This window comes from Gracilinanus agilis, chromosome 5 (genome assembly GCF_016433145.1).
Source record: "Gracilinanus agilis isolate LMUSP501 chromosome 5, AgileGrace, whole genome shotgun sequence".
Classification (NCBI taxonomy): Eukaryota; Metazoa; Chordata; class Mammalia; order Didelphimorphia; family Didelphidae; genus Gracilinanus; species Gracilinanus agilis.
Window position 1 is genome coordinate 115,970,284 of NC_058134.1, and position 23,308 is coordinate 115,993,591.

General features: G+C 36.3%; 1 protein-coding gene across 8 annotated transcripts in view; it reads left to right on the top strand.

Annotated features, from left to right (window-relative positions):
• The window catches only part of CNOT4 (CCR4-NOT transcription complex subunit 4), a 99,607-nt gene extending 76,568 nt beyond the window's left edge, over nucleotides 1–23,039 (top strand). For 5 of the 8 annotated variants that reach the window (XM_044679376.1, XM_044679375.1, XM_044679378.1 and 2 more), the window contains 2 exons: nucleotides 21,520–21,732; nucleotides 22,453–23,039. In XM_044679376.1, coding sequence (XP_044535311.1) covers nucleotides 21,520–21,732; nucleotides 22,453–22,754 — 515 coding nt within the window. In that variant the 3' untranslated portion in view covers nucleotides 22,755–23,039. The remainder of the gene's footprint in view (nucleotides 1–21,519; nucleotides 21,733–22,452) is intronic. The other 3 variants (XM_044679380.1, XM_044679379.1, XM_044679382.1) reach the window with 1 other exon arrangement.
• Nucleotides 23,040–23,308: the final 269 nt, after the last annotated feature.

The following is a 23,308-nucleotide window of genomic DNA, read 5'->3' on the forward strand; positions in this document are numbered from 1 at the left end:
GGTTTGAAATGTTATTTGTTAGCAGAGCTTAGTCATAACTTTATTTTTGCTGATGACTGATATTATTTGACTTGGAAATAATTTTGTAGTATTATGGAGGAGTGCAATTTAGATAGATTAGTTTCTAGGAGCACACTAGAATGGTACTAATCGCCTGTTTAATGATTTCCAAAAGTAGGGAATATGGAAATTAACAAGATAAATATCTGTTGGGTGTTTTGCAATCCTCACAAGGCAATGTTCATATAAAAATATACCATTTGTTTGTATCATTTGTTTTTCTGAAAGATGGTACTAGAATTCATTGGTTTTAGTTATTGGTTTTTAAGTCCATCATTTTTACATTGTTAGATGCTTAGAAACTTTTTCTCTTTTATACATTTTTTAAAAAATGTAGTTAAATATTAAGATTGATAAAGAAACTACTTTTAAGGTCCAAATACCCTTTTAGTACTTTTCAAAAATATACATTCCCTAATATAGTGTCTCTACAGTGGTTTTTTAGACTTTTGTTAAGATTATTAGACAAAGATAATGAAACTAAGCTGGAAATTTTGATACCTGAAAACTGCAAAGTTATATCAGTTAAGTTTAAATTGGGAATTTATGTTAATTGCACAGAATAAAGCATCTTGATAGGATTTTGCATAAGACAAAGGACTACTTGTAGAACAAATAATTTTAGAAACCATATTGAAGGTAAACTGGGGGCAGTTAGGTGACATAGTAGACAGTGTTAGACCTGTAGAAAGGGGAACCTGGGTTCAAATTTGGCCTCAAACACTTCCTAGCTATGTGACCCAGGGCAAGTCAATTAACCTGTGTCCCCTAGTCCTTACCATTCTTCTGCCTTGACACTGATACTTAGTATCAATTCTAAGACAGAAAGTGAAAGTTAAAAAAAAAGTAAATTGGATTTAATTCTAAGTAATGAGCAGAAGTTGGTGTCACTGTTATAGATGGATCACTTTGTGATAGTGATAATGTGTAATTAAATCCAACTAAATATCATATTATTGTTCAGTTTATAAAAATAGAATCATGACTTTTAAGATGTACACATTTTGTTATTTAATTGTTAAATGCTTGTTGAAGTCATCGAGGCTTTATGAAGCCAAGGGATTGGGTTTTAAAAGCTTCTGAGGAAGTTAAAACACTTTGCCTTCATTTTAAGGTCTGGCTAAAAAGAAATAGAAATAGAGGAGTACCCAGGTGCTTTATTAAATTTCATTCTGCATTGATTAATTAAATTCTCTTGTTCTCCTGTCTCCTCTCTTTCTCTTTAATCTGTATCTCCCTTCTTCCCCACCTTTTTTCCTTTCCCTTCTCTCTTCTTTCCCCTTCTCCTTTCTCCTTTCCCTCCCTCTCTTCTTCATTCTTCCTCTCCCCTACTCCTGACTGTCTGTCTTTCCCTCCCACGCACCCCCCCCCCCCTCCTGTTTTCTTTCATTTAAAATGCTAAGAACATTGGGCTTTATTCCCAGATTCCTTCTACTAGTATTTGCTACTTTTCAGTGTTCTGCTCCTACTGGCAACAGTCTGAGTCTTTTAATGGTTGAGTTTCCTCACACAGCTGTTAGTTTATTGTCAGCTCTCCTTTGATGGTCTTTCTGGTAAAACTAGTTACTCTCTACACTACCTGGTCTCTGTTTCTTTAAAAACATCACAGAAATATCCCCATTTTCACATAAGATTTTATAATCATTACTAACATTCCTAAGTACTCAAAACCATTTTTTCCTATCCCCATGCCTCCTAAAATCATTCTTCTTTATATTTAATATTGAATTTTATATTTATATTTTTATATTTAATAATGAATTATTAAAGAAAGCTACATATATTTGGAAAGCTAGGTCTTTTAATCTTATTTACCTCCACTGATGAATAAGCATATCATTCCACAAAATGTCATTTTTGCACCTGTTATTTGAAAAAGAATACTGGGCCAGATAATCTGAGGCAGTATGTCATTTTAAAGTATGTTGTTTATTTATCTCTTTGTCATCAAGATTATTCCATTAAAAATGTTATCAATGGAATGCTTTACTCTTTTAGCTATTATTTACTTTGCTTCATGTAGAATTTGTAAGCACTTTAATACTTATAACAGCTTAAATGGAATACAGTTACTTCTTATCTAATATAAACCTAGGAACCTTCAACATTGGATCAAACACATGATTCATCTACCTCAGTGCTTTGACTCCTGACAGTGGTACCATAGAATATTGAGTATTTCTAACTATAATTGAAACTGGTAATTTAGAATTTGAAATTCTTAAATTTGAATAATGTGTCTTAATATTGGTACTTGTGACTGTGTTTATGTTTATATTCTTCACTCCAAGGATATTAAGTAAGAAGCAGGTTGAGTTTTCCACAGATTGTGTTCTTAATATGAACATTCCTATTGATAAGGTTCCCATCCCTTCTACATACATAAATACCAAATGCATTCATGTGTGCTACAAATAAAAACATTTTCAACACAGGTTTTTCCTTCAAAATCACGAAGGGGAGAAATTTTCTTCTAGTTCCCTTAAACCTTGTTTGGGGAGGTTACAGTTCTGTGAATATTTAATGAAAAGTTATACCCAATAGTCATTTGTTAATATCCCAAGTTGTAAACATCTTGGTCACATTCAACATATTAAACATAATTTTGATAAGTTTGTTTTACAATGGCAGAAATTATACCGCTATGATTTGTTGTAAGAAATCTGTAAGGAATTATATCCTGTGTTTGACTATGATTAAGGTTTTTGCCATAGAGCTTTTAGAAGTCTGCCTTACTTATATTAAAAGTGTCTTCATATAGTACAAAAGGTAGTATAACTGTTTTCAAGAATTTTATTTATTAATTTGCTTGTTGGTTACAATAAAATTCTCCTATTTTCTCTTTCTTCTGTCTCCTTCCTGAACTAAAGAAAGCATCATTTGGTACATATCAACTATGTCTTTTGTGTTTCTGTTCTTTCTCTGGAGGTGGGCACAAGTTCTTCCTCAAACATTAGTTCTATAGCTGTATTTAATATTCTTTTTGTTCTACTTGTTTCACTCATCATAATTTTATCTTCCTCCCTCCCTCCTTCCTTCCCTTCCTTCCTTCCTTCTTCCTTTCCTTCATTCCTCCCTTCCTCTTTCCCTCCTTCCTTCCTTCCCTGCTTCCTTCCTTCCCTCCTTTCCTTCTTCCCTCTCTCCCAGTAGTATGCTATAACAACCATATACCACAACTTGTTTAGTCATTACCCAGTTGATAGGCATCCTCTCAATTTCCAATTCTTTTGGCTCCACAAAGAGAGAACTGCTATAAATATTTTAGAGCATCTAGATTTTTTTTTCCCTGACCACCTTGAGAAACAAACCCAGCAGTGGTGTTGTTATGAGGTCTAAGGGTATACACAGTTTTATAATTCTCTGGATGTAATTCCAGCTTGTGAGAATATAACTTTTTGTTCTGATAAGTAAATGTGACAACTCAGAATAATTACATCATGTTCTGCAAGCTTTATTTTAAGCAAAACATTGACTTCTCTTCTACCTTTGGCTTTATCACATAGCAACATAGATTTAGAGCTGGAAGAGATCTTTAGTAATCATAGAGTCTAATTCACTCATTTTGCAAATCGGAAATAAGAGACCCAGAGACGGGAAGAGACTTGTCCAAGCTTAGACAGATAATAAATGACAGAACTGTGATTCAAACTAAGGTCTTTTGACTCTACTGGTGAATTAAGACATATTATATTATGAATTATGCTGGTATCACTAGAAAAAAGCATCATAGTAGAGGTAGGGCTTGGATTAGCCTTGAAGTAAGAGTAGAGTATAAATAAAGGAGAAGGAATGGAAATCTATGGATATTTCTATGGGAAACTACATGTATGATAGTTTTTGTTTTTTTTTTTTTTTTAATTTTAAACCCTTAACTTCTGTGTATTGACTTATAGTTGGAAGATTGGTAAGGGTAGGCAATGGGGGTCAAGTGACTTGCCCAGGGTCACACAGCTGGGAAGTGTCTGAGGCCGGATTTGAACCTAGGACCTCCTGTCTCTAGGCCTGGCTCTCAATCCACTGAGCTACCCAGCTGCCCCCATGATAGTTTTTTAAATGAATTGGTAGGAAGGCAAGGGCAGGGAAAATGATAGGGATCATTTGACACAGAATACTAGGCAAATAATAGTGGATGCTGACATTGTAGAGTGCTAGAAAATATGGCGTGATATAGAAAATAGGGCTAGAATGTGTAGTTTTAAAAGTTAAAAAAAGAAAGACTTAATATGGCATACATACCACACAGATCCATTTTAGGTTCCTGAGTAGATGGGGGATGTGCAACAGACAGCATTTTAGAGAGTTTAATCTGGAAGTGGAAATAGATCAAAGTGACAATAAGACCAGACAGACAGATTTTGCACTAGCCTAGGCATTGGATTAATTATGAGAGCTTGGAGTTGAGGTGATGGAGAAGGAGCTGGAAAGTACAAAAAGAATCAGAGATCAGAAAGACTGAGAATTTGGGTAGACTGTGGTAACTTTTGAGTTGCAATCTTAGTTGAGTAGTGGAGTTGGAAGCCAAATTGAAGGGGTCTATGAGAAATTAACCATCAGAAAGTAAAAATAGTACCCTTGGACTAGTCAGCAACTTGGGAAAGAAATAAGTAAAAAAATTTAGTAACTGGAAGGTGGGGACATCTGGATCTAGTCAGTGTTTTTCATTAAAGAAGGAACAAACTATTCCAGAGAAGCTATCAGAGATGCTAGAGAGAGGGACTAATTATGCAAGGAAGTTACTACAGGTCTTACAATTAGAGTTAGAGAATAATTTTAGAGAATAGAAATACTGCTTGGATTGATGAGAAAGAGAATAGATTACAAAGTTATTTTGAGAAGATAAGACAGCTCCAATCCAGGGAGTTCTTTCCATATCAGTAAAGTGAGCAGTATGGTCATTAGGCATAATTGTGAAGTTAGAGAAGATGGGACTTTTGTAGAAGGATGTGTGGAGAAAGGATATAGTTTTCCTACTCCTTTCTTCCCACCACATTATTCTTCAATCTAGTGACACTGGTCTGGCTGTTATATGAACATATTCTATCTCTTGGCTCCATGCATTTCTCTGGCTGTCTCCCATGAATAAAACGCTCTCTCTTCTTTCAATGTAGTCTGCTGATGATGCTGGCTTCTTTTAAGACCTAATGTGGCAGCTGGCTGGCTCAATGGATTGAGAACCAAATCTAGAGACAGGAGGTTCTGGGTTCAAATCTGGACTCAGATACTTTCTATCTTTGTGATCCTGGGCAAGTCACCTCATTGCTTAGCCCTTACCACTCAATATTGATTCAAGGAAGGTAAGAGTTAAAACAAAAAAAAAAAAACCCTAAAATCCCATGTTTTTGTTGTTGTTTAGTCAGTTATGTCCAATCTTTGTAACCCCATTTGGAGTTTTCTTGGTAGAGATATTGGAGTGGTTTGCCATTTGCTTCTCATTTTACAGTTGACGTAAGTGTTGTGACTTGTTCAGGGCCCCACAGCTACTAAGTGTTTGAGGTTGAATTTAAACTCATGCCTCTCTGACTCTAGGCCTGGCAACACCACCTAGTGCCCTGTTCCATATTTTACAGGAAGCCATTTCCAACCCCTCATAAATCTAGCCTTCCCCTTGTTACTATTTGCTTTTTATATTATATATAGCTTGTTTATGCATATTCATTTACATTTTTCTCCCCTATTAGATTGTAAACTCTTTTAGGTCAGAGGCTGTTGATTTCCTCTTTTTTTTTTTTTTTTTTTTTTTTTGTATCTTAAGTGTAGTGCTTGCCACAAAGTAGGTGGCTAATAAATGTTTATTGTAGTGTTAGCCTGTTAGTGCTTCCAGTGAATACAAAGATTTCTACTAGAGGGAGTCAACAACTAGCTTTGGAGTGAATTTGTTTTGTGGGTTTCTAAAAGAAATCAGTTGCCCTAGAGTAGAAGCAAAGAAATGAAACATGGATGGTTTGTAATTGAGGCTTATGCAGCACACTTAGTATTGGGGAGTAAGGATACTCTTTCTTACACATTTCAAAATCTCAGATTCAAACTGTGAGTATTAACTCTTATGACAATTTTAGGAAACTTTTTCTGATTTTGAGTCATTGTGAAAGGGACTATTCAATTTAAGAAATGCTAAATTCTTCTAACCCACCAGATGTTCTGAACCACATGGAGATTGGACTTTTAACTCAGCAGAATTTTCTTAGATGACTCCTAGAACAGGATTTTTTTCAACTAAGACTGCCTAGGAATTTTAGTTGACTTTCTAACTGTGTGTTTGGACTCTTTATTATACTAATTCAAAACCTGTAGTTGGTCAGAGATTGCCAGATTCTTTGTCATTAAATGCCATACGTGGTGGTGTTTTTAGCCAAAATAAAGGAATGAGTCTACTTATATTTTGATCTTTCTCTTTAAAGTAAAAAAACCTTAGATATTATTAATACTAAATCCGTAGCTGTAAATCTTTTTCTCTCCCCCCTAAAAAACATACAATAACGTAAACATATATGTACTACCTAAAACACAAAATCTCTGGGTTTCCTCTTTCCTAGTCTTTGCCCCAGTTTTGCATCATTTCTCCTTATCCTCAAGACCTACTGCTTTTCTTGCTTCCTCCTCTTTATTAGACTGTATACATACACATTATAACAAAAGGCCTTCTGGCAGCTATTACTTGGCCTCTTTGTTTTTGCTTGCATAATTATAATAAAAATGCATTGCTCAATTAAAAATATGCATCATGTAATGTAGTTCTTTTCTAACGATATTCTATAGCAGGTTGTAGTTTCTTTAAAATGTTACTATCTTGATATTTACCTTGTAAATTATACTTATCCCAATTCTTATATGCATTCGTGATTGACAATTTTGTGGTTCAGACTTAACCTTTCTCACCTTTCTCCATGATAATTTGTACTATGTATTATGAATTAGTCAACCCTGATAATTTTATGATGATTATTCCATTGTTGAATTAGAGTAAGGAAGACCCCCAACTAGCTATAGTAACTTGACTTTCTAGTTATTTTTCTGGGAAGATTATTTGGGCATTTCTTTGTCTTTCTCTTCTTGGTGATTTTTTCTTAAACCCTGACCTTCTGTCTTAGAATTGTTAGTAAGCATTGATTCCAAAGCAGAAGAGCAGTAAGGGGTTAAAAGCATTTGGCGTTAAAAGGCCTGCCCAGGGCCATACAGCTGGATTTTTGAAGGTTCTATAGGCTTGTGAAATCCTTAAGTTGGAATAATAGAATTTCAGAGCTACAAAATCATTCTTATGGATTATCTAGTTCATCTCTTTCAGTTTATGTGTAGAAACTCAGATCAGTAGAGATTTTTATTGAACTGAGTTTGCAAAGCTAATTAGTGGCAAAACCAGAACCAGTCCAGGTCTAGCCTAACACATGTAATTTGTCAAGCAGAGATTAGCAGGTCAAGGAAGTCAGAAGAGTTGTGAAGTCAGATAACTCATCAGAGCCATAAACTGTAGCACTAAAAGGAAATTTAGAGGTCATTTAGTTCATTTCACTAATTTTTTTTTTTGAAAGAGAAGGCATGGTGTGGACAACTGTTTTATATCATCTTTTTAAAAACATTTATTAATATTTATTTTTTAGAAAAGTTAACGTGGTTACATAATTCATGCTCTTACTTTCCCCTTCATTCCCCCCCCCCCCAGCTCCCCCGCCCATGGCTGATGCGTATTTCTACTGGTTTTATGTTTTATATCATCTTAAGTAGTAGCATGAGTGGTTGCGATCTTTCCATGGTTATATAGTTAGTGTGTCAGAAGTAGCACCTAAGCTCCAATTCCAGCGTGGGTCCTGTGTCTGCTGTACCATGCTGAGTACAGAGGAGGAAACAGAATCATTTGCCTAGGTGCACACAGGTAATAAATAGATGATGTGAAACTTCATTCTTCAGATATTAAAGATAAAGGAGATATATTGTTGGTGTACTCTCCTCTTCTAATTTCCCCTTGTACTTTCTGTCCATTTTTAAAGTTTACACAGCACTTCATGTACATTGTTGATGCCTCCTAACAACTGCGGGAAATGGGCCCTATAGATATTATCATCCTTGTTTTATAGACAAGGGAACTAAAAGCTAACGTTTAAAATCTAAAACTAAATTTAGTGAGGCCAAGTTGCTTGACAGTGGTTATTTCATAATATTAGAGGTGGATCCAAACCCAGGTATCCCAGACTCCAAATCTAGCCCTGGGAGACTTTCTCTTTGAAGAATGAATGGAACTAAAGAAGGCAGCTCTCCTGATTGCTCTTGACTACTTCATTCCCTAAGGAAACTGAAGCTTATCGATATTTTTTAATTAATCAAAAACACCTAGTAAGCCTTTGCTCTGTGGCAGGCACAGTATAGGTATTGCTAGGGATATGAGGATAAAAATCAAGTAAATACAAAATACGTACAAATCAAATGCAAGGTAATTTTGGGGTGATGGAAGCACTAGCAATTGTGGAATAAGGAAGAATGTCACAGGGGAAGTAACACTTTAGCTTAGTCTTCAACAAAGCTAGGGATTCTATCAAGAGGAAACGAGAAGGGAATAGCCAGGCTAAAGGCAGAGAAAAGTCTGGACAGCTATATAGGACCCAGATTATGAAGGGCTTTAACTGATACTTTTTTGACAATGGCATTTGAATGGATAGACCATTTGTTGCTTTAGAAATACCATCTCTATGGCCATGTGGTTCTCCCTGGAAAGGAGAGGGAAGAGGCTCATTAGAGTAATCCAGATTATAGAGCAGAGGTATTATCAAATGAGATATTTATAAAACAGCACACTAAAGCACAGGCCCTGATACATAGTGATGGCTGTATAAATGCTTCTTCCCTTCCAAGTAATAAGTGAAAAGATCTTAAATTAGGGAGGTCACCATATAAATAGAGAAGCAATGAATATGAGAGTTGTTTTAGAAATAGAGTCAGCAAGAACTGGTTACTGTTTAGATAGATGCAAGAGGGTGAAGGAGAGCCAAGACAAAAATTTGACTCCAAGATGGTGGACATAATTTGATGGAACAACAATCAGAAACAGGAAAGTTAAGTTAAAGAAAGTTAAAAGGGAGGGAGGGAAGGAAGGAGTTAAGTATCTACTGTGGGGAAGAAAAGAAGGAAACAAGCTTTTATTAATTGCCTTTGTGCCAGGCATCATGCTCAATTCCTCACAAATGCCATTTCCTTTGATAATCACAATTCTGTGAGGGAACTCTAGCCAGAAAGAGGTTAAGTAACTTGCCTAAAGTTATGCAGCTAGAAAGCTCCTGAGGCCAGATTTAAACTCAGAAGTTCCTAGGGAGGAAGAATGATTTGGGGAGAAAAGATAAGGAGTTCTCTTTTGGACATTGACTTAGAGATGCCTGTGTAACTTATAGTTGAAAATATGTGCAGTAGGCTATTGGTGATTTGAGACTAGATCTCCCGAGAGAGGCTAGGACTGGCTATATAGACTTGAAACCATCAACAGAGATGGTTGAGTCCATGAGAAATGTTGAGGTACTCAAATTCAGTGCCAGACTCTGCTCAGTCAATCAGTAACTATCCTAGATCATTTTCTAGCAACTAATCATAATGAACTACAGACCTAGCAATAAAGAGACCTGATCCTTTTCATATATTGATTTCCTCTAACAACTGTTTCCCAAATATTCTAAGACGACCCTGACTCAGATAGGCTACCAGGAAGTGGAAAGAGCCCTTGTTTCCATGCTTCTATTTTTACTTCCTGTCTCTGATGTCAAATTTCAGAAAACTTTTAGTGCACTATTAGTGGCACTGTAAAATCTTTAAAAAGTTCGCACCCTTTGCACTCTATTTTTTGTGCTCATCAGAATACCTAATGGGAAATTAGGTGAGGAGAGTTTACTAACAATATATTCCTTTTACTGTCAGTACTTGATTGGTACCAGAAACTAAGACTCAATGAATTAAAATGAAATATACCTGATTTTAGCCTCACACTAATCCCTTTGCTAGAGCCTCTAAATTAAATAGCAATGCTCAGTTATTGGAAAAGGAAGTTTCTAAGAAGCCAAAGTGGTAGAGAGCGTCCTGTATACTACCTTCTGTGCTCATCTTCCCAGAGCCTTAGAAAATACCTTTTTGTGTGTTCAGGTTTGTAGAATATTTTGGATTGATTATTATAGTAACTAGCTATAAATATTACTAATAATGAACTGAAGAGGCTGTGAGGTTGCATCAGCAAGAAGCCATTATTATTACAGACCCTATAAGAGATAAATCAAGAGACCTGGTTCAAAAACAATGCCCAAAAGTTCAGAGTGACTACAGAGTTGGAGCTGGCAAAGAACTCAGAGGCCATCTAAATCAAGCCAGTCCCAGAATCAAAACCCCTTCTCAAATCTACTTGATGAGTGGTGATAATGCCATTGTACCACGAAAAAAAATCATTAAAATATTACTCAAGGTGGCTCAAATCACCCTTGATTATAGGCAGAGAGTGAATCTTGTTTATGTGGCACCAATAATTTAATGCATCTTCTAACTGATGTAATTCAGTGTCTTTCCTCATGATGGGTAAAAACCTAAAAAACAAAAAGACAGCCTAAATGCAGCAAGAAGATTTCAGGATCCACCTTTGAAATATTAGGAATTATTCAAAATTTTTGAAAAGTGGAAAAGTCCTTAGATGTGATATTATGCCTGCTGAAACTTTACAATAAGGTTTAGGCCTCGGTTTCCTCATCTATAAAATGAGAGGGAAGGCATTGCACTAAATTATATATTCAATCCCTTGTAGTCCTAACATATGATTCTACATTTTCCCAGTTTAGGAAGGGAAATTGTCAAGATCAGTAGTTGTGGTGTAGTAGAAGTAATGCTAAACTTGGAGCAAGAGACATTAAGTTCTTTTCCTTGCTTGAGCCTTGATAGAATGGGGATGAGGAAGGGAGAAGGAGGTGGGGAGAAAGAGGATAGAATTTTATCATCTAGGTCTGAGCCTCAAATGTTATGATTTATCTGACTTATGTTGATGAAAATGCTTTTTATACTTAAAGCATTTTTATAAATGTGTATTGTTATATTAGGGACAGGGAGATTAGTAAACTGCAAATCAATTGGCTATCTCTAAACTGAGGCTGGGGGATCACTTGTAAGGAATGTTATAGACCAGGGGTTCCCAAACTTTTTTGGCCTACCACCCCCTTTCCAGAAAAAATATTACTTAGCCCCCTGGAAATTAATTTTTAAAAAATTTTAATAGCAATTAATAGGAAAGATAAATGCACCTGTGGCCATCACTGCAGCACCCACCAGGGGGCGGTGGTGCCCACTTTGGGAATCACTGTAGAGGAAAGTTTTGATTTTGTATGCAGTGGATCTCTGAAGTCCCTTCCAATTCAGAATCTGTAATTGACTGAGCACCTGGGAAGTTTTCTAAATTGTATAAAATAATAAAATTCCACAAGATTTTAAAGAGCCCCCATTCTCACTCATTTAAAGAAGAAAAACAAAAATACCATTTCTCTTTCCTTTTGTGGTGATATCCATGTCAATTTGTTAAAGGGCATGGTTAGCCCATTGAAATAATTGTGAATTTAAGCTATAACTCTGTTGTAAAATTTGATATTGTGACACTTGTTGTCACTTAATAGTTTTGAATTTGTAAAGGTTATTATTGTGTAAGGAGCTGTTCATTTTCTCTTAGGCCAAATGTTTGAAGTTTGGTGAAGTTATGTGCCACATGAAGACCAATGCCTCAGCTCCATAAGATTGAAGTCCCCCCACCCCATAACATTTTAAACATGACCAGATATCCTCATGGAAAAGGGAGTATTAGCTTCCAGTGATATTTGAGATTATAGACTGTTTCCAAGCTTGATAGACTATGTCAATTCTTTAAAGGCTATAGAATAAAGATTGGCAGTATGATTGGGCTGTCCTGTAGTCATCCTTCCAAAATACCAACTATTATAAATTTCACTACTTAATTGAATATATTTGATAACAATTTTAAAGAAAATGACCCTATTGACAGATTCACACAAACACCTGAATTCTTAGGAATTTAGAATTAGAAGGGTGCTTAGAGGCTTATTTGAACTCTCTCACTTTGTGTAGAAATTGAAGTCCTTGGTTATGAAGTAGTTGTCCCCTGAAGTCATATGAAGAGTGATATCAGTATCAGAGGTCACATTTTTACCCAAGTCCAAACAATTCCAGTAGAGATTATAATCTAGATGTTTAAGAGTATTGATTGATTCTGCCAGTGTGTTTAAATTTTCTTTCTTGAACATTTTATTGTGCTTAATATGCAAAGGTCCTGAGGTAGGTGATATAGATTCAAAGATAATTCTAAATCAAAAAGAAATTTGCAACTATAAAAAATTTTTTAGCTAATATTTCCCAAAATATAAACATTGAGGAATGTGAAAGAGCAGTTGGCTGCATATCTCAATATGTTCTCATACATGTTAGCCTAACCGAATCCTCATTTTTGTTTTATAAACATTTCATATTTATAGCTAAAGTGAGCAAAATTTTTAAATGAATATGCTTCCTTTCTTGATTTGTAAGTGCTTATTGTGTTAAATATGATCTTGTTTGTTGTTGAAGAAACAAATTCAGAATAAATTATTTGTTTTGTTAAAATGAGAGTTTAACTGCCTGTTTTTTGGTGATGTTGTTTTCCTGCTAATACAGTGTGGTAAAAATATACCTCAGATATCTGTGATTAATCTGTTGGATTGAAAATTGTTTGCCTCCACAAGATTCTTGTAAACTTCAATTTGTTAGTTTTATTTTCTGAAGTAGCCATAAAATTAATTGAAAAGGTTTTAGATTAGTCATTGTTTTAATATGCAGCATATACTTTACGAAAATGAAACATCTATCTCAGAACTGTGAGTATGTATTGAGGTTATATATTGTAAGAAGTGTGCATTTTTTATAGAAAGAAAACATTCATTTTAATCTTCCATTTCTTTACTGATTATGGCCAATCTTGCCAGAATTGAACATTATAATGGAAAAATTATGTCCCAGGCCCAGCTAATTATGTAGGATGTAGTAAGGCACTTGGAAATTCATTTGTAAAATAGCTGCTACAGATTTGAAAACATATCACTAAAAATCCTCCAGATAATTTTTCTAGAAATTTATACAATTGACTCTTCAAAGTGTACACACAAGAAACTAAGCTGCAAAAACAGCAAAACACCGTGGTTCAAAAGCTAAGTTAGTTGATGCCTCTGTTGACATGTATACACAACTAGAGGTTTCCATTAGTAGTGTAGAATTGAAAATTAGTTTAGTAGTGTTGCCTACAAGTTGGCCTACCAAAGAAGACATAAAAGACAATTATAATCTTTGTAAATCTTTTCACTGCTGGGGTAACATGAATGCAAGCTCCAGACAAAATGGAAGGTTTACATTACAGAGTGCTGAGAGTATCTAATTGCTTCCATGTCTCCGAGACATAGATTTTCATCCTACTTTTATAAGTATTTAATCATTATTATCTACACAGAAGTAATGCTATTTTGGCATTAAGTGAAGCAATTCCTTCCCTGATCATTCTCAAAATGTTCCTGAAAGTATCTAGAAAGTAATTGTCAGAGGGTAAGCAGAGAATAAATCTTATAGACTTGGGCAAATCATTTAAGCTTTCTGGCCCTGTTTCCTCATCTGTAAAATGAAGGGGATTAGAGTAGATGCCCAGAATCCCTTCTTACTCCTTCGATCCTGTGAACTGACATCTATAGGTCTGAATGCTGCCTCCTGGCAGGGAACAAAGTACACTTCATGAAACCTTGGGAGAATGTTTTGAGCAAAATATTTGCTGAGCTGATTTAGATGAGTTAAAGCATAATTTTGAATTAGGAGGAAGAGAAAGGCTGTATAAAACAACAAAAACTGAGACTATAATCTGTGCTGTCAGACTCAAATAGACACAGAGGCCAATAAGGTGTTTGTCTCCCCCAACCCCCATGGAAACTTAATTTTAAAATGTAGTATTTTATAAATAAAGAAAGAAAATAGGATGCTATGTTTTATTATGTGTATATTTTCATTTTGTCAAATATTATCCAATTGCATTTTAATCTGCTTCTGTTTGCACTCTGGAGTGTTGTGGGCCAAGTGAGGTCACAGTCTCATTTTTAACACCTCTGCTGTAGAGGACAATATATATGTGTCATTCAAAGACAAAGCAAAGGGAAATGACATTTTTTAGGTGAAAACAATATGGCAACTATGGGGAAGGGAGACCATTTCTAGACAAAGGTTATATCATTACAGAGAGGTTAATAGAAAATACTGTTATATGCAGTGGTACAAGGTAAACTATAGTCTTTGTCCCCTACTATTGCTTTTTTTTTTTATTTTTATTTTTTTAAATTTTTTAAACCCTTACCTTCTGTCTTAGAGTCAATACTGTGTATTAGTTTCCAGGCAGAAGAGTGGTAAGGGTAGGCAATGGGGGTCAAGTGACTTCCCCAGGGTCACACAGCTGGGAAATGTCTGAAGCCACATTTGAACCTAGGACCTCTCATCTCTAGGCCTGGCTCTCAATCCACTGAGTCACCTACTGTTACTAAAAGCTGATTGTTCTTTTCCTCACTTCATCAAAGTTCCACAATTTCTATTTGTTTAACTTGGCTCTTAAGTATTAGCACAGTTTGTTTTTGTTGTGCCTGATTCCTTAGATCATATTTGCTGAATAGTGTGGGTATTCAATAATGTTTATCTTTATTTCTAGAAAGTGTTTGTAAATTAAATTTGTATATATAATATATTAAATTTATATATAAGTATATATAAACAAATATATATATATATAATTATATAATAAATACAATTTTTAAATTACATACATAGAAAAAAATTTTTTGAGCCCTTACCTCCTGTCTTGGAATCAGTACTGTGTATTGGTTTCAAGGCAGAAGAGCGGTAAGGGTAGGCAATGGGGATCAAGTGACTTGCCCAGGGTCACACAGCTAGGAAGTATTTGAATCCAGAGCCGCCCCCTCACCCCCCGTCTCTGGGCTTGACTCTCAATTCACTGAGCCACCCAGTTGCCCACTTTAAATATACTTTTAATGTACCATTTGAGCTTATTATTTAAAAGAATCCTATATTAGTGTGTTAAATGCCCTTCCTTGCCTCTTCCCAGTCTATCTCTTTTGTATATTAGATTTTCCTGAATCTGGTTATTGTAAAGCTTTATAGCTTTATTATATTATATTATATTATATTATATTATATTATATTATATTATATTATATTATATTATATAGTATATTGCTTTCTTATATTTTTTCTATTCTAAAGTCCTATGAAAAGATTGCCTTTAGATTTTTGGTTTGGGGTTAATGCATAGGACAGCTATTGTTTATCTGGACTTCTTGTGGCTGTTGAGCATCTACCATGATGTAGCTTCAGGTGGCTTTCCTAGCCTCACTATTCCATTCCTTCCCCATTTTGTGAATTCTGTTTCAGCTGATGAGAACTGTAATTCCATCCTTACAGAACCACTAACTGTTCCCCAACTATACACTGTATTTCCCCTCCTTTCTACCTTTATTCACTCTCCTCCTTCTGCTTTGAATGCCTTTCTTCTCCCACTCCTCCTATCCAATATTTACCTCAGAATAAATTTAAAGCTTAAATGTCATCTCCATGAAACTCCCTGCTTATTTCTAAGAAAGTAATTTCTCCCTCCTGAATTAATTACCCTGACACTCTTCATTTATTGAATTTTCACATAGTTATGGGCACATGTTATCTACCATCCTGGATGGTAAACTTTAAGAGGTCAGAGACTTACCTTTTGGGTTTTTTCCTCTTTAAATCTCTTCCGTAGTGGCTAAGGAGGCATCTTCTTTATACATTGTGGGTAGTGATTTTTTAAATTTTGTATAATGCTAAAAGAATTTCTCAGAAATATTTGTGGGGTTACAGGAGACAGACTTCTCAGAATTCAGATGGATGGAATTGACTTATTAAAAATAATAAAATCAGCATACAGAATTACTGCCCCAGGCTTTCTGGGACTGGTCTTTAGATAGATTAGGTCAGGGATATTTCTATGAGTAGGACTCTTCTTGGGTAGTGAGGAAGAAGGGAGGACTTTGAACACACAACGGACAGGTACGTATAGGAACAGCAAAGAAGAACCAAGTAGACTAAAAGTGTGAACTAGGAAACCTGAAGTAATGGTCCACGAAGATTCTGATTAATGCATTAAGATGCATCTCAGTAGCACAAGTAACCAGACTGCTTATGGATACGGTATTAGGGCTGACTGACATGGTGCTGATAATATAGTTCTGAGAAATGCAGAAGAGATCCTTAAAGAGTAGGTTTTACAGGATTCTATAGGCGGGCGGTATTATTGGATAGCTTTTAGCTGCAAGAATTGCTCTGTGTCTTCGTCAAGCATATTTTATAACAGTTTTCCATACACAGACTCTCTAAGTGAAGATTTTATGTAACTAAGAATATCAGCTGTTAACAACTATGGTAACTCCTTGATAGGAATTGGAGGGTTGTGTTTTCTCATGGAAATGTTTCAATTACACATTCACTTACATATGTCAGTCTGACTAATAAGGAGCCCCAAACCCTTCATTCTGCTGACTTTACTTTGCTAAATGACTTAGTTCAGTTGCTAAATCATCTTGTCCAAGCCATTTGACCTTATTCTGTTTTATATTCACAGGCTAGTTGAAAATGAATACTTTTTAAAAAAATTTTTATTTAGAATATTTTCCCATGGTTACATGATTCATGTTCTTTCCTTCTCCCCCATACTCCCCCTTCCCCCATAACCGACACACAGCTCTATTAGGTTTTACATTTATCATTGATCAAGACCTATTTACATATTATTGATAGTTGCACTGGGGTGTCATTTAGAGTCTACATCCCAAATCATATCCCCATCGAAACATTTGTTCAAGCAGTTGCTTTTCTTCTGTGTTTCTGCTCCTACAGTTCTTCCTCTGAATGTGGGTAGCATTCTTTTCCATAAATCCCTCAGAACTGTCCTGGGTCATTGCATTGCTGCTAGTACATTAGTCCATTACAATTGATTGTACCACAGTGCATTGGTCTCTGTGTACAATGTTCTTCTGGTTCTGTTCCTTTCACTCTGCATCAGTTCCTGGAGGTCTTTCCAGTTCACATGGAATTCCTCCAGTTTGTTATTCCTTTGAGCATAATAATATTCCATCACCAACAGATACCACAATTTGTTCAGTCATTCCCCAATTGGAGGCCATACCCTCATTTTCCAGTTTTTTTGTCACCACAAAGAGTGCAGCTATAAATAGAAAATGAATACTTCTAACATAATTTGTACTTTTATATGTAATTTCTAACAGTATCATGAACTACTTTACTATCTTTATTCTAGTGTTGCCTTGAATGTGTCAGATGTTTTCAACATGTGAGTTAAATCATTTTAGTCTGTGGTAATTGCAGGCTGTTCTGATTTAAAAACATAGCTAGGGCAGCTAGGTGGCTCGCTGGTTAGAGCACCAGACCTGGAGCCAGGAGGATCCTTGTTCAGATGTGTCCTCAGATACTTCCTAGCTATATGACCCTGAGCAAGTCACTTAACCCCAGTTGTGTAGCCCTCACTGCTCTTCTGCCATGAAACCAATACATGTATCAATTCTAAGATAGAAGGTAGTTTTTTTTAAAGGTTTACATAGCACTGGGATATGAATAATAATTTTTCATCTTGTGCCCCTACCACCACACCCATATTTTTAAATTGACCTGACCTGTTAAGTACAGCAGAGACTCTCTATACCTTTCCTTTGGCAGTTATTCATTCTATGGAATCTTAGATGAAAGCCAAAACAGCCTCCAAAGTCATGAGTCTACCCCTAATATGCCCCCCATCTTAAATATGACTAATGCCCATAGGGGAATGTCTTCAAAATTTTGGTTTACTAAAGTTAGAGTAGAATTTCGGACCAGGTTCCTCTGTCCCAAATCTATAACTGTACCATGCTACATCTCAAACAACTCTGTATATTGCATTGAAATGTTATTTAAACCTTATTGTTGTTGTTGTTTTAACTTAAATGTCTTTTGACTTCTTGACTAGACTGTAAGCTCTCTAACGGCAGATTTGGTTCTTGCTCCCATAACTCCAGTAGTTATCTAGATAGCACAATGACCTACATGCAATAGATACTCATTAAATATTGTTTTGGCTTCATTTTTTTTCAGTCTTTACATGCCATTTTCCCCCTCTAAACTAGAACCATTCATTTGTTGACAGCTGATGCCTAAGAATAAAAAAAGCTTAGTACAATTAGGATAAGCAGTAATAGAAGAAACTGTTTTCACTTTCATGATAGTAGTAGAAATTCTGAGGTGTTAAAAGCTGAAATTTTAAGTTAGCTGATCTTTATTCTACCTTATACCACAATATCTTTAATATAGTTCTTAAGGCTCATAAATAATTTAGGAAATCCATACATTTAATCTCTAAGAGAAATAAGTTTGATTCCTACATTCCTAATTGGAGACTGATGGACCCAGATGATTGGGTCAAGTGAGTAAACTTTGCTTCCTTGGCATTAGGAAAAGTACATTAACTATTGGGCTATTAGAGAACAATTTACAGTACTTTAAAAGTGCATCCCAAGCCACTACATTACTTTATCCTCACAACTTCCCATTAAGACAAAGATAGAGCCCATATCACTTCAGCATTCTGATGGATCTGTGAAGATACTCTCTCTATCAATATATACATCTTAACACTTTTAGCCTTTCTCCCATGTGATTTTTTTTTTCATATCTTACCACAAGTCCTCGAAAGAGGCTCAACCAACCTGTTGGAGACCTTCCAATGTTCTAGTGATAGTAATATGGTGCCCAGGCTATCCATCTCCTCCCTAACCTTTGTCTTTCTAGTTGAGGAACCCATTTCATTTTCCAGTCTTAGTTTTCCTGGATGATGTCTCTTACCCAAGTTCTTGCACACGAATCAGTACTAAAATACTTGAGCATTTCTGTGGTCTCATCATTTGAGGTTAATCCCTCCAACTAACAGTGCAGATTGGCCCCCATCTATACCTCTTCTTGTTCAATTCTTGTCCCTGCCTTTCTGTGAAACTTTGGCAAGGGGCCCGCCTCAGCAAAATCTTGAGACTTTCCTCTGGATCTTTGACATTTTGTGTCAGTAGGTGGAGCAAATGGGCCATCTGTGTGTTTCATGACTACTTTCATGACTGCTCTGAGCAGACCCCCTTCCTTTTACATCATACATTTTTTTGGTATTTTTTACTTCACTTTTTCTGAATAATTCTTCCCTAATATGCACCTCTTTATTGCCATTCGAGTGACCTATAAACATATTTTTATCAACTCATGAAGCAAAAATGAGTGTTATAAAAACCCTAGTGAGCTCCCTTAACAAATCTCTCTACCTAATATGGTTTACAGTCTATAGTTTGGGTCTTTTGGGCAACTTTCCTAGGAATCCTTCATTGCTAGGAAGTTTCCGTTATCTATTTGAAAAACATCTTAACATAATTTTGTTTTGTTTTTTAAAACCTTATCTTTTATCTTAAAATGGATACCAAATGTCAGTTCCAAGGCAGAAAGGTGGCAAGGGCTAGGCAATTGGGGTTCCCAGGATCACACAGCTAGGAAGTATCTGGGGTCACATTTGAACCCAGGACCTCCCATTTCTAGGCCTGGCTCTCTATCTACTGATCCACCTAGCTGCCCCCTTACCTTATTAATTTTACTAAGTAAAGCTTGCTTTAAAGGGAAGAATGTTTCAGTTATATTACTGCATGTAATTGTGGCCACCATCATAATTTAATATCAAGTCTATATTAGGATTATGACCTGTTAAAGGAATCCTGGGAGCTGGGCTGTTGGTGGTAGGAAATCCTTTTCTGGTAACTAATTGGATTCATTTTGTTCTCTAGCTTAGAAACCACCCAATTGTAACTGTGATCCCCCCTTATGTGCTCTATCTCTCCTGCTACTTATCTCAGTTTTCCTCTTCCTGTATTCTTCTGTTTGTTTTTTTTCTTCTTCTAGACCTAGTCTTGGGGTTTTGTATTACGTGACTTTTTGACCCACTAAAAATAAATTCATAAACCATAGAATGAAACAACAATAAATGAGTAGTACTGACTATGGATGGATTAGATTTTTAGATTTTAATTGCAGGTAGTTGTAGATAGGTGACATGCAGAAAACAATAAGTTTAAAAAACCTAAGTTCTATAAATAAATAAACCACCAGTAGTGATTTATAATTAGTTTTAGAGATCCAAAGATTATTTTAACCTACAGTTAGTAGTATCTTTATCTGCTTTCAAAAGAGTAGTGCTCTTGTCCTTTGTATTTTATCCAATTTCTTATTCCTATTGTTCAAAAGGCACACAATTGGGCTGTGTGTACTGTAACTCTTGTCAACTAGTTGGACTGTGGATTTGGAAGACTGGTAATTCTCCTGTTTTAGGAACTACACAGTTTCATTTCTTTTGGTTCTATAATGGAAGGTTTCATTCATGCCTTATAAGAAGCTTTCATATTGCCAGTGAATTATCACACATTTGATGGTATATAAAAATATGTCCAGAAGACACTGCCTTTCTGAGCAGATAAATAGCACTGCATTGTATGAGTCGTAAATTCATTTAAAGAGCTTAGGCAGTCTAATGTTTGGTATTATTCTAAAAGGTCTCTTAGCCCCGATTCCTTTTGCCTTTGAAATGAAAGGAAATGTCTTTGCCTCTGCTCCCTAGTAGAATGTAAGCTCTTTGAGAGCAAGGAACTTGTGGGATTTGGGGTTTTTTGTTTTTGCTTTTTGTTTTTAAATTTTTTGGTATTTGCATCCCCAGCACCAACACTGTGCCTGGCACATATTGGGGGCATTTCAAATGTTTGTTGAATTGATTTTTTTCAAATTCAAAAGCCCATTGCTTCTTTCTCCCTCTGAAATGCATCTCCAGTTTTACAATCAGAAGAATTTGTAATTGCTTTCTTTTTATATTAATTGACATGGTTTTTTTTTGTTCTTAGATCATTCTTGGCTTTTCATTTTAAAGAGCTCAGAAATAAGCTTTTATGTTCAGCTTTGTAATCTTTTGTCCTTTGTTAGAAAAGAACAACTCAGCAGTCTGAACACCTCACAAAATGAACCTTCATCTTGTTGTAACAAAATTGTGTTCTAGAATATTGATGACAAAAGTATAAAATTATGGAGAAACTGTACAAGGGAACACTGTTCCCTGGCCTCTAAAGGACTGTTTCCTCCCTTTTATTGCAATGAATCTGAGCTCCTTATCACTTAAAATCCCAACCAAGTTTATCTTGTCAGAGGGCAACCCATAGTAAGTGCTTTAATACAAAGAAAAAAAAATCCCTGCCCACCAAAGAAGGACATATGTTTCTAACTTCAGCTTTTTATTTTTTTTTTTTTTATCTTTCATTTTTTTGTTGGTAAATCTCCCAGACAACAACAGTTCTGTAGAGAGTTTAAATATGAAGGAATGGCAGGACGGGCTAAGGGCACTTCTACCCAACATTAACATCAACTTTGGTGGACTGCCCAATGCTTCTTCCCCCTCCAACGCCAACCACAGTGCACCAACGTCCAACACTGCCACCACCGACAGCCTGAATTGGGACAGCCCTGGCAGCTGGATGGACCCCGCCATCATCACAGGTAACTCTCTTGCTCCTTCAGCTCCACTGACTACCATCATGTTGGTAATTAGCACAAGTTAAGTGAGCAGTAGGAAACTTGAGTCAATATGCAGTGGTTTCTTCAACATAGTCTTCCTTTCACAAAGCTGCAAGCGCCGGGCGGCCTTGTGGAATCTAGCGGTGTTGCGCATACTTGACTGGTCAGGTCTTTCTTTGAGTTTCTCATATTTTTCATAAGGCAGAGTGCCTGGTGCACGGCTAGCGTTCCAAGGAGGTGTTACTTCTGATAACACGCGCGTTAAGAGAAAAGTCCTAAGGCACCAAATGGGCTAACGGGCTATGTTTTCAAAGGGACATACTCCACTTGTTTATAAAGCTCTCTTTTATAAGGCTATAATATTTACTTATCTATCCCTGTTAGAGAAGGAAAATCACTATTGAGAAATATCTCCATAGAATGACCGGAAATCAATTTTGTACCTGTCTTCACAGAAGAGCAGGGATGAGGCCCTTATATTTGGAAGGGAAGGCACGGGCTTTTTAGACCAAAATGGGTATCTTCAAAAAAGCCTTGGTCATGGGTGCAGGGGAGGGAAAAGGTTGAAGATTGTTTTGAGAAAGAAAATGTGGTTTAATATGGTTATCTACATGTACAAACTAATTACATTTCTGCTTCTTAGGTTAACCTCATGTTTCTGCACAAACTCAACCATTCTTCCCCATTTTCTTTCCTTGTCAGGTATCCCAGCATCAACAGGAAATAATTTAGACTCTCTTCAAGACGACAATCCTCCACACTGGCTAAAATCCCTTCAGGCCCTCACAGAGATGGACGGCCCCAGTGCTGCTCCGTCACAAACCCACCACAGTAACCCCTTCAACACACAGATCCCTCTGCACAGAGCCAGCTGGAATCCTTACTCTCCCCCTTCAAATCCCACCAGTTTCCATTCCCCACCCCCAGGCTTTCAGACCGCCTTCAGACCACCCAGCAAAACCCCGACAGATTTACTACAGAGTTCAGCACTGGACCGCCATTAGGGAAGGAGAAAAAACCATTAGAAATGCAGGAATTGCCCCGCCCTGTCTCCTCCCTCTCAACTTACCCACAGTACCCTTCTCATAACTTTCTTTCTGAAGAATCCAGTTCCTGATCAACTCTTTTTTCCCTTTCCTCCCACCCCCAGATGCAATGCGATCACAGGGTCATTTACCATCTTTTTTGTCATAAGTTTTTGCTGGTCCAGTGTTTAACCAACGCTGTTGATTATTTCCTAAAATGCCTTTTAAGGAGGAGAGAGAGAGAAAGAGAGAGAGAGAACAAGAGAGAGAGAGAGAACGAGAGAGAGANAGAGAGAGAGAGAGAGAGAGAGAGAGATAGAGAGAGAGAGAGAGAGAGAGAGAGAGAGAGAGAGAGAGAGAGAGAGAGAGAGAACAAGAGAGAGAGAGAGAGAAAGAGAGAACGAGAGAGAGAGAGAGAGAGAGAGAGAGAGAGAGAGAGAGAGAGAGAGAGAGAGAACGAGAGAGATTGAGAGTTGAGAGAGAGATACACACACTAAAGGACAGTCTTGATACTTAGAAATTACTGTTTGTCT